Genomic DNA, 16,800 nt, shown 5'->3' with positions numbered 1-16,800 from the left:
AATAAGCTGGTCTTAAAAACTGCTGATCGTCTCCCCAGTCCTACTGCTAGTTTGTATATATAGTATGTATACATATACATATATGTAACATGCATGTATATATACCTATATAATATGTGTATGTAGTATGTACATACTTTAGTATACATGTTAAATTGTTCAGTGCATGCAGGCCTCTGTGTTCCCTTAGCAGGAACACTGTAGTGAGGGGTATTATGTCAGAGCTGCTCGTGCTGCTCTACATGCTGCAAAGTTTATAAGCATAAATGAAACAAAGAAATAGACAAAAACAAATAACTGGGGGGAGGGATGGGAGGAAGTCTGTATGTTTTATCCTGGCACGTGTCTATGAGTTTTAGAACCTCGAGTATTTAGCTCCGAGCTTAATGATCATTTGAGGATAATTTGGATAACACTTACAATTGCTTATAGGCCTTTGGGAGATGAACACTGGATTAAATAATGCTGAGAAACCCCTACACAGTTAACTGCATGGTTAGGTTTGCTGCTTGCTAGGGAAAAAAGAAAAAAAAAAGGCTGAGGAAAGATAGGTTTCTGTGTCTTCACTTTGTAACAGACTGTACACCTGCTAGAATTTCAGAACTGAAGTATAGTGTAAGCTACAGACTGTCATGAACAGCACATGAAGATATAAATAATAGACTAATAAAAGGCATATTAAAAGTGCATTATTACTATTTTATGTAAGACTAATTATTAGGCACTCATGCATGCTTATGCTTAATAACAAACAGGAGCATACTCACAAATTTATCCTGAAAAGCAAAATAAACAGTACTTCTGTGCTGTTGTCATTAGTAAATTACGATGTTTCCTTCCATTACTACGTGATATTTATGAATGAGTATCTTGGGATGGGGATCTACCACTTCTTGAATGAATATGTGTCATATGGCATCTGTTACGATTAACAGATAAGATATAATGCAGCAGAATGCAATTGTGTGTCTATAAAAAGACAGAGACCATTTTAAAAAGTTTGTATCTGAAGTGCAAAAAAATTATCCAGAAACATCAGCATCAGTCTCTCATTATCAGTCTCTCATTTGCAAGAGAAAATGATAAAGCAAACAAGAATGTGGATTTGTCAATGAGAAGCTGCACAAATACTTGACTCCATGGATGTCAGGGAGAGTTACTTCTCAGCTGATGCCCAAGTGCATAACTGAATCAGAATTGATCTTCTCATTCTAGCAACCCTATTGTCCTGTTTAACTATGCATAGGGAAACCTACAACCAAAATGAACCAAGCAGTGCCCCATCCCTGGAAGCATTCAAGGCCAGGCTGGATGTGGCTCTGGGCAGCCTGGTCTGCTGGTTGGCAACCCTGCACATAGCAGGGGGTTTGAAACTAGATGAGCATTGTGGTCCTTTTCAACCCAGGCTGTTCTGTGATTCTCTGATTCTTTATTTTTCTTGAGTTAGCAGGATTTTAGTTATGTCGACAAGATTAGACTGTGTAGCTCTTGGGTTGGAGCATTTCTCTGTTGTTCTTGTTGCTGTCATCTCCACAACTCTTCATCAGTGTGTGCTGGCACTTTGCAGCAACTATTTGATGGGGATACAGGAATAAGGAAGGAAAACGCTCTTCCAAATACTTGCTGCAATTATCTTTTTAAATATCACTTAGCCTACCTTTTTTATTTTTTTTCATTGTACACGTAGGTAACAAAGCAAAAGTGTACTTTTCATAAAGTCAGTCAGCTACAAAAGAAAAAAAAAGGAAAGCTGATAAAAATTAGTGTAGTTTCTCCTTCTTCCTTACTCTCGGAACATTTGAAATTAATTTAGATTCACTGTAGCCAAGGAGATTCAGTATAAAGCAGAAGCAGGCCTGGGGTCTTTCTCCATGTGTTGTTTCCTGCACAAAATGTAACTTTTCCTCTCCCATTCTTTCCCTTTCAAAATGACTGTATTGGATGAAATCAGCAAGAAGGTTGAGAATGAAGGGTAAAATTCTGTCTAGAAGAGGAAGTAACTGAAAACAGCTGGATAAAGACCTGGAGATGATGGTGTGTGCCTGAAAATTTCCTTTCCTTCTTTCTATTTCCCATCTCTATCAGTTGTAAAATAACAGATATCATGTCTTCCTCTAAAACTTGTCTTGCCAGTGCCTTTAGACCTCTGTGGCTGTAACAGCACAGCTACCACCATCTCCAGCTGTATCTAGTGCAGAATCTTGTGGTAACACATGACGTGCGACCAATATTCACTTTGGGCATATAATCACTGAAGGAATAAACAGTTGTCCTTTAAAGAGTCTTTTTACCATTCAAAGGCTCATTTCACATCACACCTACAGCAGGAAATTGTCGAGGTGACCTACTAGACAATTTTACCAGCTCCAGTATTCTTCCTCCTTGCTTTGTATCAGGATCATTTGTGTGGGCAAACTCAGGAAGCAATGGACAGTTTTCCTTTGTTTATGTACACAGGCACATTTGTTTGTCTTGATTATGTGTGGGTTGTTCTTCTGATGAATTCACAAGTTCCTGTGTATCTTAGCACCAAAAGATAGCCTGTAAAGACCTCTAAAGAAATTAAAATCTACCAAGAGAAGTAGGGATCTCCGGGTTGAAATGTTAGCTTCCCAGTAGAAGTACATTATTTAAATTTTATTTTTGAGGACATCTGTTTCTTTAGCTACTCTCAGCATTGCAGATCTCCAACACCGAGTTGTCACGAGACCATCCCAGTGATTGAGCAAGGACTGATCAACAGCACCCACAGCAGCATTTTTGTGTTGATGGGAAGGGAAAGTTTGTTGTTGTCAGTGATGTTCAGTGCAACATAAGCGTACCTCTTCCTCCCCTCACTAAGCTGTACTTGCTTAGAATATCATTCCTCCATTCTAACATATGATCAGAGTATGGAGGAAGGAAGAGTCTACGTGGTGTGTGTTTGAAAGGAACAGTCCTTCATAGAATCATAGAATCATGGAATGGTCTGGGTTGAAAAAGACCTCAAAGATCATCTAGTTTCTACCCCCCAGCTGTGGGCAGGGTCGCCAAACACTAACCCAGGCTGCCCAGAGTTCTGTCCTACAGGATATTTCCATTGCTCAGGAAACGAGCTCAGATCATTGCAAAAAAGTTTGGCAGGTTCCATGAGAGAGGATAGCATATTTGTTTTGCTCACTGTGGTGTCTCAAATAACTTTGCAGATGTTTCCTTTATTATGCCATTTTAATCTTAAGAGTTCTATGAAAGCTTTTGTTTCTAGAACAAGTTTCTGAAGTTTTTTCAAGAGCAGCTGCATCTCTTCCCTTAATTGAACATCTCAGCTTTTCTTTCTTTTTCTCATTATTAAATTTTCTGTATCTACAAGGTTCTCTTTCTCTTGCATCTATCTACATGTGCTGTTGGGCTGATATCCTTACTGACATATTTTGTCCAGCTGAAGCTTCATCAGCACTGAATATACCAAGTACATTTTTACTTAGTTTAGAAATCTTTATGCCTCCTAGACTGATGGTTAATTCTTTGAAAAAGAATGACAGAGATGAGTTCCTATAGTACACAGGTACTATTTTGCAGAGGTATTGGCTACTTAAATATCTCCCTCCCCTCTTCAAGGCAGTTCATTTTTATTGTGTAACTTCAGAACTTAGAATCATAGAATCATAGAATCATAGAATGGCCTGGGTTGCAAAGGCCCACAACGCTCACCAAGTTCCAACCCCCTGCTGTGTGCAGGTCACCAACCAGCAGCCCAGGCTGCCCAGAGCCACATCCAGCCTGGCCTTGAATGCCTGCAGGGATGGGGCATCCACAGCCTCCTTGGGCAAACTGTTCCAGTATTTCATTTTTGAATGGGTTACACCTGGCCTTTCTTTTCACTTGCTGGCATCTTTGCTTGCAGTTGCTCCTTTTTCTGTTTACCATCTGATATGAAGACCAGGACTTGATCCATCTCCTCTCCATAGTGCTGCCTGTGGAAAGAGAGCCTTTCCTTTAAAATTGTGCACAGTTTGCAAGCAAGACATAGCTTTGTCTGGAAAGCACCACGCCGCTCTCTGTTGTCATGTGAATGAATAATTAATATGCTGAAATAATTATATGCAACAGATTTTACCTCCTTGTAATTTACAACTTGTTCTCTGTGTTTCTGGAAAGCAAATTGCTCAGACTTGTTTTCACTTACTTTTAATCCATACTTGACTTACCTGGAATTGCTTTGTTTAAGACCATACTGCGTAATCAAAATACTCTCAAACACCACAAGCTGTAAACAACCTTCTACTAAATAATAATGAGATGTGTTCCAGTAAATTCTGGTTCGGGCAGGAGCAGCTGCAGGGTAACATGCTTTTGGATTTAAGGAACAATTATTTATCTGGCATATATGGTGCACATACTGTCTTAACCTGGCAAGACGATAACATTAATATCACACTGATTCCATTACAGTCTTGCTCATTATAAAATTTACAGTCTTACTGAAGTAAATAAATATGTAACCATTGCTACTGTTTTCTTGGCACATACATGTAAGCGTGCATATATATATTTGTGTATCAGTGTGGCAAGAGATGCCAAACAAACAAATCTACTCAGCGTTAACACTCCTCACAAATGTACCTGGCAGACTAGAAGTTTGAAAATGTTGATGGAAAATATTGTTAGTTTTCTGCACAGCATTGCCACAGATAAGGGGAAAAAAAGGAAAAATCTATCAGGCATGTGGTACCAGATTTCTGTATTTGAGCATCTGAACTCATAAATTGCAACTTTCAGCTCTGCAAAACTGTGCACAAGCACCCTTGATGCTTGTATGTTTTTGCTGATGCACAATTTGTCTCCATATTCTGTCTGAGAATATCTATCCTGTGGTATAATTGGAAAAGTCATAAAATAACCTGCTGTACTGAGTCAGGATCTCACCCATCTGGGATTTATACCAAGAGATGTTCTTTTCTGGTTCTGCTGTCAGCGCAAATGTTTAAATATACCATCAAGATCTGAAATTTTTGGAGAGAAATTCTGTTTGCTTTATGCAAGCAAGGAATAGCCTGCCTTTAACAAAATTCAATCCTTGTGTTACACTCCTCTGGCTCTGCTTAAGCTAGAACTGATAAAATCATCTTGATCAGAAAAAAGGAGAAAAAGTGTTAGGATCTGGGTCTGGGTCTAAACTGAGTGATCCCTTCCCTTCCCTTCCCTTCCCTTCCCTTCCCTTCCCTTCCCTTCCCTTCCCTTCCCTTCCCTTCCCTTCCCTTCCCTTCCCTTCCCTTCCCTTCCCTTCCCTTCCCTTCCCTTCCCTTCCCTTCCCTTCCCTTCCCTTCCCTTCCCTTCCCTTCCCTTCCCTTCCCTTCCCTTCCCTTCCCTTCCCTTCCCTTCCCTTCCCTTCCCTTCCCTTCCCTTCCCTTCCCTCCCCTTCCCTTCCCTTCCCTTCCTTTCCCTTCCTTTCCCTTCCTTTCCCTTCCTTTCCATTTTAAAATTTCAGAGAATGAACTAATTTTTAAGCCTGAACAAGTGAGTTCTTACATTGCTAAGAGTTTGAGGTGTTCACTGGAAAAAAAAATTGAATTATAATGGTATTTTTAAAAACACTGTGACTTTTTTATAAAATGAATGAATGTGCACACAGTCATCCTGTCCTTTATATGCATCCTTTATATGCAGAGGACACCTGAACTCCTTGCAGTAGTGCATTGAACTAAAAATATTTTATATCACTGTTACATGCAGCTGATTCTTTCTTCTCATCTTTCCCACAGGGAAAGATGTGCATGCAGTGGTAAGATTTATTTCTTCCACAGACTTTTTTTAGTCAGGATGGAGAAGGCAGGTTAAAGAAGAGCATTTTGCACTTGGTGATAAAATATTTGCTAGTCCTTAAGATTTTTGCTTTATCCTCTTGGATCAGATCCAGAAAAAGTTTTTTTTTTCTTTGACTGTCTCAGAAATCAGCTTTGACTTAAAAGATCCATTTTACCCAAGGAGCTATTGATCACATTTTTCACTGACAGATTTGGTGATCATTCAGCAGTTTTAGACCCAGTCCAAGTAATTGCCGCTTTCAAAAGGTAAACTGTTCCAGAACTAATCTGAGATAAAGTGATGGAGCTCAATAGATTTCAATCATTAACGATATTTGAGGATTTGACCTGACTTTAGGACTATGTGAGAGTTAAAAGGCATAGAAAGCTGTTCTGTCTTCAAATTGCTGCAAACCTATAGTGTCTTTGCATCCCTGTGATCCTAAACACCTCTGTAAGAGTCAAAACAATTGTTTCTCATTGGAACCAATGTTCAAATTTTTTAACCATTCGCATTTTTTTAATCATGAGTGACACCCAAATCTTGTTCAATCATATGTTTTTACCATACCAGACATGCATACCAGTCTTTCAACGACATTGTGTAATTTTTATCGAGCATGAAATCTGATGAAGTAGCTATAATGACTTTGTATGTAAAACTTAAAGAGATCCAATAGTTTGTTTTTTCTGCACTGAAATAGGTAATCATTCATCTTTCCCAATGCAAATGATGCAATATTGAAAACAACAGCACACTATGTCATTGATTTGCAGACTGAATCCGTCAAAACAGGGAATTTGAAGATTTCCTCACTCTAACAGTTCATTTGCACTACAGGTGGTACCTGCGTTGTTAACCCCACCGACCTGTTCTGCTCTGTACCTGGTCGCTTGTCGCTACTCAGCTCCACTTCAAAGTACAAAGTGACCATTGCAGAGGTGAAGAGACGCCTTTCACCGCCAGAATGCCTCAACGCTTCCCTCTTAGGAGGTATTTTGAGGAGGTAAGGTGAAGGCAAGAATAACAATTACTAGGCATTGCAGTCATTTCTGTGATTTCGTTTTCCTCAAGTAAATGTTGTTCTCTCAACTTGCTTGGGTAGGTGGTCACAGTTCGGGAAAGCAGAAGGAGACTGATTAGGAAGGAAGACAATTTCTGGGGAAAATTTCAGTGAAAATAAGGAAAAATTCAGATTGCTTTTGTTTTATTTACAGAAAGCTTACATTTTCATTTTATTTTACTCTCTTAGTTCAGTTACCCATCAGAGACAGACAGGCATTGTTTGCTTTATTATAAAATGGAAAAAAAAAGATTCTAAAAAGTTGTTCTAGTTGTTCTAAAAGTTCTATAACTCTAAAAAGTTGTGTACGCAGAAAATCTCACCCGCATTGTAAATCTGACTTCTTTGAGAAGCTATTTCAAAGTAAATTGTTTTACCAAGTATAAAACAGCAATAACTACACACAAAAAAATCCCTAAGTTGTGGAGATTTAGGAATGCATCATTCTTACATTCACTTTCTCTCGCCTTTTGAGCATGGAAAGGCTAAAGTTAGCAGAAGATGCAGTTTTCATTTTCTTCTCATTGTAAGATGCTGAAGGAGAAGCAAATAATTAGGTGCAGTTTTGCCTTTGACCATCCACTGACTAGAGTAGACACTTGCATAGAGTAGCAACAAAAAGGAAGAAAGAGAATGACTGCCTCACATTACAAGTGGAAAACAAGGAGACAACTGTATTTCAGCCAGGCATAAGAGAGTTGCAATGTCCCTGAGGCGTCAACTCAGATGGCATAAGCTACTTAAATGCTCTTTGATCAAAACTAGCTGGAAAGTTATTGGCTATTTCACTGCTGTCACTGAAGGCCACACTGATCCTTGTACTCATACTGAAAGTCATTTTATCTAACCTGCTATATTCTAAGATACATAGCAGTCTAATAGCTGTCTCAAGCCATCTTGCAGACTAAGGACCAAAATCGACATCTATAAAAATTTTCCTCTCCTATTTACTTCACCCTGAAGATGCCGTCAGCTAAGAATCACAGAAATATTCACTTTAAATACTCACACCATCGACTTCATCAATAGCATTGCAAGCTGTTGAGGATGCAAAGGCACGAGGCTGAGCATGGTGACTGTTCTCTCTTTTGTTAAAATGCTAGAATGACCCCCATAAGTTTTTGACCAAGACCAATTATCACTCTTCCAAATTACCCTGGGGTGTGATTGTCAATTTAGTCAGGGGCTGTTCCAAGCTCGTGGTTTGGATACAGCAATTCTGTTTCACAGGGCAAAGAGTGTTAAGTATGGATCTGATCAGGTCCTGCAGAACGGACTCAATCACTGCATAGCTGACAAGTGCAGAGGTAGTGATAACAAATACAGTTCATTATTTGTACAAGACCTGGTAGGGTTAGTTTTATGTTTTATTAGTAATCACTATCAAACTATCTCTCCAGCAAGCTGCACCCAGGCCACACTTTCTGACATATTACATATCCAAAATTGTGGTATCTCTTAGTGGGTAAAAGCAACCATGAAAACTGGTTCAAATTTTTCCAAATTCGAATTTATCTGAAGGAACTTGATGATAAATCTCAAAACATCTAGGCAGACACTCTTCTTAGAATCACAGACTCACAGAATCATAGACTCACAGACTCACAGAAAGATAGAATTGTAGAATTATTAAGGTTGGAAAAGATCTTTAAGTTCATCTATCTCAGGCATTCACCTACCATCAATATTGACCACTGTACTATGTTTCCTAGTACCACATCTATACATTTCTTGAACACCTTCACCAACATCCTGGAGAGCTCGTTCCAGTGCATTATCACTCTTTTGGAAAAGAAGATTTTCCTAATATCCACCTTCCCTGGTGCAACTTGAGTATATTCCCCCTAATTCTATCCTAACAGATTGGATTATTCTAAGCTAGGGTCACAGTCTCATTCTGTGATAATGAAACTTTAGTGGGTAAAAGTGAAGGCATAACTGTAGTGCTGATTATATTATCTAATGACCAGATCATTCATTTGGAATAGGGAAGATCAAGGTTCCAGTCACTTCGTTATTCAATATATTAGCATTTTAACATTTGTTGTGCACTCCCAGCTGGCTGCTAAAAGGCAGAGGTTCAATTTTCCTCAGGCCTGAACAAGAAATTGAACCTAAGTCTGATGCATAAGTGGATGAGCTTGAAATGCTTCTCAGGCACTGCAGAAAAACAGGTATGGGATGCACCAGCAACCATTCTATGACAACAAAGTGATGTAAGCATCTGGGATAGGGGTACAGTTAGCCAAAAATGACTGGGATTTTAGCCTTAACATTTTCTATTGTCTCATCCCTATTCTTAATAAGTGCTGGCCTTCATAGACTACATTCTTTAGCACTCAGATCTCTATATCAGTCATATAGGGATAGCTAAAGCTGGGTTCCACATTGACTTCTGTATTTGAGTAGATGTCTGGCTTCTTTTTTTTAGCCAGGTAGAAGAAACTGGCAAAGATTCCTGATCCCAGACTTCTGTGGCTAGGTCAGGTATAATCGACAATGCTGCCAATATTTGTATTCAGTCTTTGCAATCCCAGGTACAGTGCCCAAATCAGGGCCATGGGTCCCACTAAGTTGAAAGCTGTCTGAAGATCTGATGCCCCTGTGACAGGCATTAAAATACTTAACTTTTAAAAGATAAACCTGAAAAACTCACACAGTGTGAGTACGTAGTGAACAACACAACTCTGACAGATTTCCCATCAATGTAATCAGAGCTAGCATTACTCCACACATTTGCCAATAAGGCGCATACCATTTGCAGGTGAAGAAAGAACACAGTAAATATGAGTTTCTCTCTCCTGACAGAGCAAAATCTAAGAACGGAGGACGTTGCCTGAGAGAAAAATTAGACAGACTGGGACTGAATTTACCTGCAGGAAGAAGAAAAGCAGCAAATGTCACACTCTTGACTTCCTTGGTAGAAGGTAGAGTTTATGATTCTGCGATATAGTATAACTGTAATTTAAATGTCCTGTATTAAAACACGTTTCATCCACTGTGTCAAATATCATAATCTGTATTCTGTACAAAGAGGAGAACTGACTTGCCCAAAGCCACAGACAGAACCAGAGGCAACATGGAAGTTTGCTCTGAGATGTCTTGGCTCCTAGCAATTTGTTTGGTCATGAAGTTTCCTCAGCATTGATCTGCGCTTTTTGTACTGGCATCTGACTTACTAATCGATGATCCAAGTGCTCATGTGAGAGAGATGAATGTCTTATACCAGCTCTGCAAGTAGGTTTGTTTATCCTTCTTGTGAATTTCCTGGAGCTGATTCAAAGGCGTGATATTTTTACTCCCATAAGAAGCATATTATTCAGACAACCCTTTTCCTCCCATACACAAATGAACAAAATCTTTTTTTTTTTCTTTTTTCTTTCTTTTTGTTTTTTTTTTTTTTTTTCCCCCCAGATAAATTATAGACAGACCCAGGAGATATTTTCTTGGCTTGTATTTGTTGTTTAAATACCATTCACCAAATACTGACGGGGTCTTCGAACATTCAGCTGGGAGAGGCAGGTTCAAACCCCTCAGGCAAAGGGAGGAAACTCTCCCCGAATCTCTTCTATTCCGGGTGAATCCACTAAATACTCAGTTTGTTGTCTGGCTGCAAGGAGCAGCACTGGGAATTTCAGATCCCTCTTCCTTGATGTGGAGAGCACTCAGCTCATCCTAAAGGTCACCACCTTCCAGGATTATAACCTGAAAAGTCCATACAGATCTAGGCAAGTAGAATGAGGTCTCAGCATGTATTACCACAGAATCACAGAACTACTGAGAGGCTGAGACTGCAAGGGACCTTTGGTGATCTTCTAATTCAACCCTTCTGCTCAAAGCAGTGTCAAACTGGGAAGGTTGCTTAGGACCTTGTCTAGTCAAGATTTTGAATATCTGCAAGAATGGAGACTCCACAAGACAGAAAAAAATACTGAATCCACATCTAGAGAGATTTTTTTCAGAATCTAAGAGAAGATCTGAGATCTCCATGGGCCACTGAGCACATAAAAAAACAGCAAGGCTGTTCAGAAATATAGATATGTTGATATTACACTTTTCTGTAATAAAGACATAATTAAGCTGCAGTCTTATGAAAGATACCAGTATAGGAGAGTAAGAGCTGAGTCCTCAGTGACTCTTGGGTCTTAGCAGGGAAGAATAAAAAGAGTTATGTGGCCAGTTACTCATTCATTAGAAGAAGTGGAGAGGGAGGAAATCTTTCAGTTGCTGGCCAGCAATTGATGGTAATGTATTTTTACTGTAAATCACAGCTAGATCCCTTTTTTCCCAGGGATGAAAATAAGTTTTCTTCCCTGCCTTTTGCTCATAGCCAATTTCAAACCTATTCTTGATTCTGAGCTATTGCTTCTGTTCTTGTACTGTTCTACTGTGAGATTCTAAGTCCTAAAGATTTATACTGAGGAGACAGATTTCACTTTGACACTGTCCATCTTGCTTCAATATGCTAAGCATCAATGCTATCAAGTGGAATTTTTGGGAAAGATACTGCCATGTATGTTCATGTTCTAACAGAAATCAATTTGAAGCTCATTTTCTGTGCAAATAACCTTTGGTCAAAATCTGCAGTATGGTTGAATTCTATGTGGGATAAGATATCCTCTCTCTGTCAATGCAGATGTCACTTCCAAGATGCTATAATTTGGGGCTGGATGAGGCAGAAATGGAAACGCATAAGCTCACTACAGTTTTTAGAGATCATGAAATAAACAGCATTGGCTTTCAGTGTGTGATGTTAATGCAGAAATTGACATCACAATTTTTCAGCCTTATTGATTCCCCAGATAGCAGGTGGACAGTGTGGATTTCTCATATAGATTCAGGACTGTGTCGTTCTTGATTAGGGTAGATGGTTTTAAGATTCTGTAACTAAAACTGATTAAGTTTTCATAGTCCTCACTATATTGCTGGCATTGATATCCCACGGGGTAAGAATGTGCTTGACCTCCTGAGTACCAAGTAGAGCTAAAAAGAGGCAAAGCTAGCTGTATGGTTACTGCATATATTGTCCAAAGACATCTCAAAAGCCTCTGACAAAACTAAGACTCCTCTTTGTCTAAACTAAAATAAAATCACTGTAATCTGGGGAAATCGAAGTTCATCAGAGATTTCTAGGCTGTGGTGGCCATCTGAAGATCCAGGTTTTATGAAAACTATTCTGTTTTTCATTTTGTTTTTAAATTTTCCTTTCTACAAGTCTGCTTCTCTTTTGGTTCAGAGTGGCTGATGGCTATTTGGTGTTGCTGCTGCATTGATCAGGTTGCACCTTTATTGCCCTTGGCAAGAAATTCTGGGCTCAAAGTATAAACAGCTTGACAAACCAGATCTGTTCTCTATGTTGTCATCCAAATAGATCAGCACAATGTGTGGAATGGAAGACTGGGAGACAGAACATAGCATTGCAGCAGTGGAATTGGGCAAAGCTTTGTGCAACCTGTATGTCGGGAATGCCCTCTAGTGCCTAAGTTAGATGAAAGGAAAGGCCATTTTTCCAACCTGCTCTTAAACAAACAGACAAATAAACATGTTAAAAATCCTACACTTTAGCCAGTGCAATAAAGGCTTCTCCATTAAGCATAAATGTTGCTTAGGCTAAGCGTTACTGCTAGCTCAAGGGAGTCAAAAGTATCCCCAGTGAGAATAAGGAAGGATGTGAGAAGATGGGAGATATCCCCATCCGCTTGGACAGGTCTTTCATAAGGCAGAGACAGCACAAATGTGGCTGCAGACACAGACAAAGAAATACATGAATGGATTTTAAAACAACAGAATTTCATACAAATGTCATAAAAAATATTTATGACAGAATCTGGAATTCTTTTCACGACAAATCTAATTGAAACACTACCTTCACTCAATACAGAATTGACTACATTTATCATCTGGGGACCAAAACTCTTGAGAAAAATAGGTCACTGTTTACTTTTTTCACCCTACCAGCAACTGCCACACTCCTCCTCCATCAGCCTTTGTTTTAATATCCTTCCACTTGTAATTCCTCCCTTCTCATCCTCCAAATTGAAAAAAAATCTGTTCACTCCACCTTCTGCTTGTCCCTCCTCCCCCTTGGGTAGCATCTCTGCTATCTGAAGGAGCTGAAGCTGAAGAGAGAGCAGGAGGTTCAGATGCCAAATGTTCCTCTCCTGGGACACTTCTTCTTGCCTTCACTCTGCATAGGAGCATCTCTCAGTCTTGCCAGACCCAGGAGAGGCTCCCGCTGCTCCTTGCACCTGCCTGCAGAAGCCTGTCAAGGTACGCAGGCTGGTCCCTCTGCTGAGGCTTTCTAGAGCTGTCTCTGCCAATTAATCTTTGGTAACTGTCGTTTTCCATCATGCAAAGCTCTCTGGTCAATTGTCAAATTGCAAAATTATATGTACAAAGCTGTGGGCTGGATTTAAGTAGAAAAAGCCAGTGATCCTCAGCACCCATTCTTTGTCTCTGTGGAAGGAAAGTGATCGAGATATTGCACAGAGAAATATGATTTTTGGTTGAAACAAAGCAATTAGTTGTAACTGCCAGGAATTCTAGGGATTTCTACCTCCTTCCTGACATAAGTAATAGCAAAGCAGAGTAAAGCAAATCATAGAATCATAGAATCATAGAATCAGAGAATCAGAGAATCAGAGAATCAGAGAATGGCCTGGGTTGAAAAGGACGACAATGCTCATCCAGTTCCAACCCCCTGATATGTGCAGGATCACCAACCAGCAGACCAGGCTGCCCAGAGCCACATCCAGCCTGGCCTTGAATGCCTGCAGGGATGCTTCCAAACCTAAGGTGAAAGCAGAGAAATTGCTCTGTTCACGTTTCCAGCATTTCCACTTTCTCCCCTATAGTGAATGTTTATCAAAATTTTGATGTAGAAATGGAAAGAATGCATTCCATGACATTTTGTGCAAACCACTTTCCACAGACTTATTTTTTTTACTGCGGATTAATGCAGGAGACTTCCATTCACTGAGATTAAACATGCACATTTATGAACAGAAGTACATCACAACCCACTTCTAACCCACTTCTAAATACCTTGTTCTTTAGTTCAAGTTCAAAAATGACATATTGCCTCGACTGTGAAGTATGATAAATCATGTTCAGTACAGTGTTTCCATGTCTGGATTTGTAGTTTTATCTGGAATTTTATGTTGTAATTTAGAATGCTGATTCCATATGTCGCATGGAAGTATGTGCTTATATGTGAAGTTAAATAGTGTTATAATTTACATTCATAATCTACATCAGTTTTCCCTTTCCACTAAGAAAAATAATATTTAAAAATCTTTAAACTATTTGTGGACTTATTTTGTTCACACAATCACTTCTGCAGCCACATTTTTTTTCCTACCTCTGTGCATCGCTGATGCGTAAATCCTTTACAGGATTCCTTTTTGTTCCTTTTTGCTCTTGACTGTTTCTCTTCACATGCTACAGCAGCCAAGTCACAGTCACAATCTCAGCTACCGACAGAAAGGGCAAGTCCTATAATTTTATATAATTTTCTAATATTATCCAATCACTTATGTATTTTCAACTCTAGAAAATTACATACACCATCTCTGGAAGAGTTTGTCTTAATGGCAGGTCATGTTTTCTTTTCCTTCTTTTTTGACGTTATGTGAAAACATTCAAATTTCAGTTGGTTTATTGCTGAACATGTTAAATAAATGCTGACATTTTATCACATAAAATTTTGTTTTCTTGAAGAAAGCAAGTTTTTCTTTCCAATGGCTTTGCTGACTACATTCTATGTGTCATTAGTTGAGTCTGACTTGTATCAAAATAGAGCTGTCTGGAGAATGGCAATTCCACCTGATGACAGCTTCAAAGGGTTTGATTTTTGTCTTCTTTCTACACTGACATGAAAACAAACCTGTCAAGTGTTTTAATGGAGTTTTGCTGAAAAGCAAAATCCGATTTTGCACTTAATTGTGCTTCTGCTGTTGATTTAGTCCTTAAGCATTTGTTTAAGGGACAGAAATGGAGTAATAAAACAGAAATTTTGATGCCCTTCAATAAAAGTTTAGAAGTTACGCCTGAAATTTTTACCCTTTCTCACTTATGGTGAACTGAAGGATGGATGTCTTAGAAACAAGTCAGGTTGTATTATACGCCACTTCATTCTGACTCACTGTTAAAATCCATCTTATTTTCACTGAAAATTGTTTGGCTTCAGAAAAGTTTCCAGAATATGTAAGCCAAGTAGAAACCATTTGTCTTTCCAACCCAGAGTTGGTTGCTAACTTCTTATTCTTCTCAGAGATACTGAAAATCTATGAGTTATTTTCAACTTTTGCATATAAAATCATTTACATCTGAGAAGGTAGTTGTTGACTGGTGTCAGCAAACAAGTTGCCTGGAAGTATTACATGTATCGGTATCCGAGTCCAATTAAGTCAAATATACACATAATCAAGTATTTCCTTATGAAAACAATATTTATATTTTTTTGGTAAAGCTCCTATAAAATCTCTAATAATAGAATGGAACATCATAAACCTTAAAAAGGTGGAGAGTAGTGATCAATGCCTGTGGTCCATTACACCTTGTGCTGCCTGCAACACAAAACCACTTCTCCCATCAAATTTTCCATCTTCCTTGACTTTGTGTGGTCAGTACAGAGCAAATTTAGTTTTGCTGAGGAGAGGACTTGTCTCCCCTCATCATCTCTATTGGAATATCTTCTCATGTCCCATTGTAGTCAGTGGGGAGAAATCAGTATTTTGTGGTGATTAACAAATGAACTAAAATAAGTTAATAATACTGAATTAAATTGCTTAGAAAAGTTGTGGAATCTCCATGGTTGGAAATATTCAAGCCTAGGCAGGAAAAGGCCCTGAATAACCTTATCTAAAGACTTGCTTTCAACAAGAGATCTCCATAATTGCCATCTAACCTTGTCTTTTCAATAAATTAAATGATTCATTTGCCTTCTTCTTTGATGCAGGGTATGTTCTTCAAGTGCTAGTTTCTACCTATTGACTGTAGAGTTTTAGCTAAGACACCAATATTCTCTTTTAGTTTCATTAATCTCACTGCAAGTATTCTCAAAAGAAGTTGTGGCAGGTCTTGCATCCCTCCTAATTGTCCATCTGAGGCATCAGCGTGATCTCCTAAGGGCCAGGGTCCAATGTCACCATTCATGATGGCACTCAAGTACACACCCCTGAAAACAAATGGATCAGAAAAAGCTCTAACCCCAAAGTTATTCTGGAGCACAACCCTGTTAGCCATTTATACAGATGTGCTTCAACACACACTTCTGGTAGCTGACCTGTCTCTACCTTCTACTTTGAGACAAGAGCAAGCGTGATCTCAAAGTACCTATTTCCCACCAGGAAAAGACTAACTTAGGCACAGATGTTCACACGTCAGTCAGCTGTGTTTGATCAGCTAAATCTCATGCCAGGGTTGTCAGAGTCCCAGCATGCAGATCACGGAGCATTTGGTAAATCATAAAATCTATTTTTGGGTTCTCTGACTTAGTAGAGTGGGACAGATGCTTCCAGAGGCATTTGGCATCCAGCTTGGAGTTGAAAGTCCAGTTTTTATAGCTGATGCAGGGAGATATTCAGTGCCTACTTTGTCACAGACTTCTCATAAAGCCTAGTCAAGGTGTTTTACACCTATTTCCCTACCAACAAAATATCAGTTGTGATCTTCATTGTCTTCCCTTTTTATTTTGTCTGGTCTATTTTCTGGAAACGGGATTGTTACTTCTGTTGTACTCCATTGTGGGGCATATGCACTGTGCTTGCTGATTTAACTCCAAGAAAATATGCTGAAATGGATACTATTCCCACAGATCTACCTTGGGGCAGAAGGCTATTCTTTGTTCAGAAGTAGAAAAGTGAAGTGTCGGGGTTGAATCCTGGCTCTTCCAAAAGTTTTATTCTCACTCCTCGCCAATTTTCACACCTTAAATATTGATGAGATGAGTT

General features: G+C 39.1%; 1 protein-coding gene across 1 annotated transcript in view; it reads left to right on the top strand.

The window, feature by feature from the left end:
• TFAP2D (transcription factor AP-2 delta) overlaps positions 1–16,800 on the top strand; it is a gene marked incomplete at its 5' end in the record, with an annotated part of 131,436 nt that overhangs the window by 93,050 nt on the left and 21,586 nt on the right. The window contains 2 exons of the mRNA XM_079550409.1: positions 6,625–6,790; positions 9,656–9,774. Of these exons, the coding sequence (XP_079406535.1) occupies positions 6,625–6,790; positions 9,656–9,774 (285 nt within the window). The remainder of the gene's footprint in view (positions 1–6,624; positions 6,791–9,655; positions 9,775–16,800) is intronic.

The sequence above is a fragment of the Tetrao urogallus genome (assembly GCF_951394365.1).
Source record: "Tetrao urogallus genome assembly, chromosome: 2".
NCBI lineage: Eukaryota > Metazoa > Chordata > Aves > Galliformes > Phasianidae > Tetrao > Tetrao urogallus.
The sequence above is the reverse complement of the archived record's forward strand: the minus strand, read 5'-3'. Positions and strand labels throughout refer to the sequence as shown.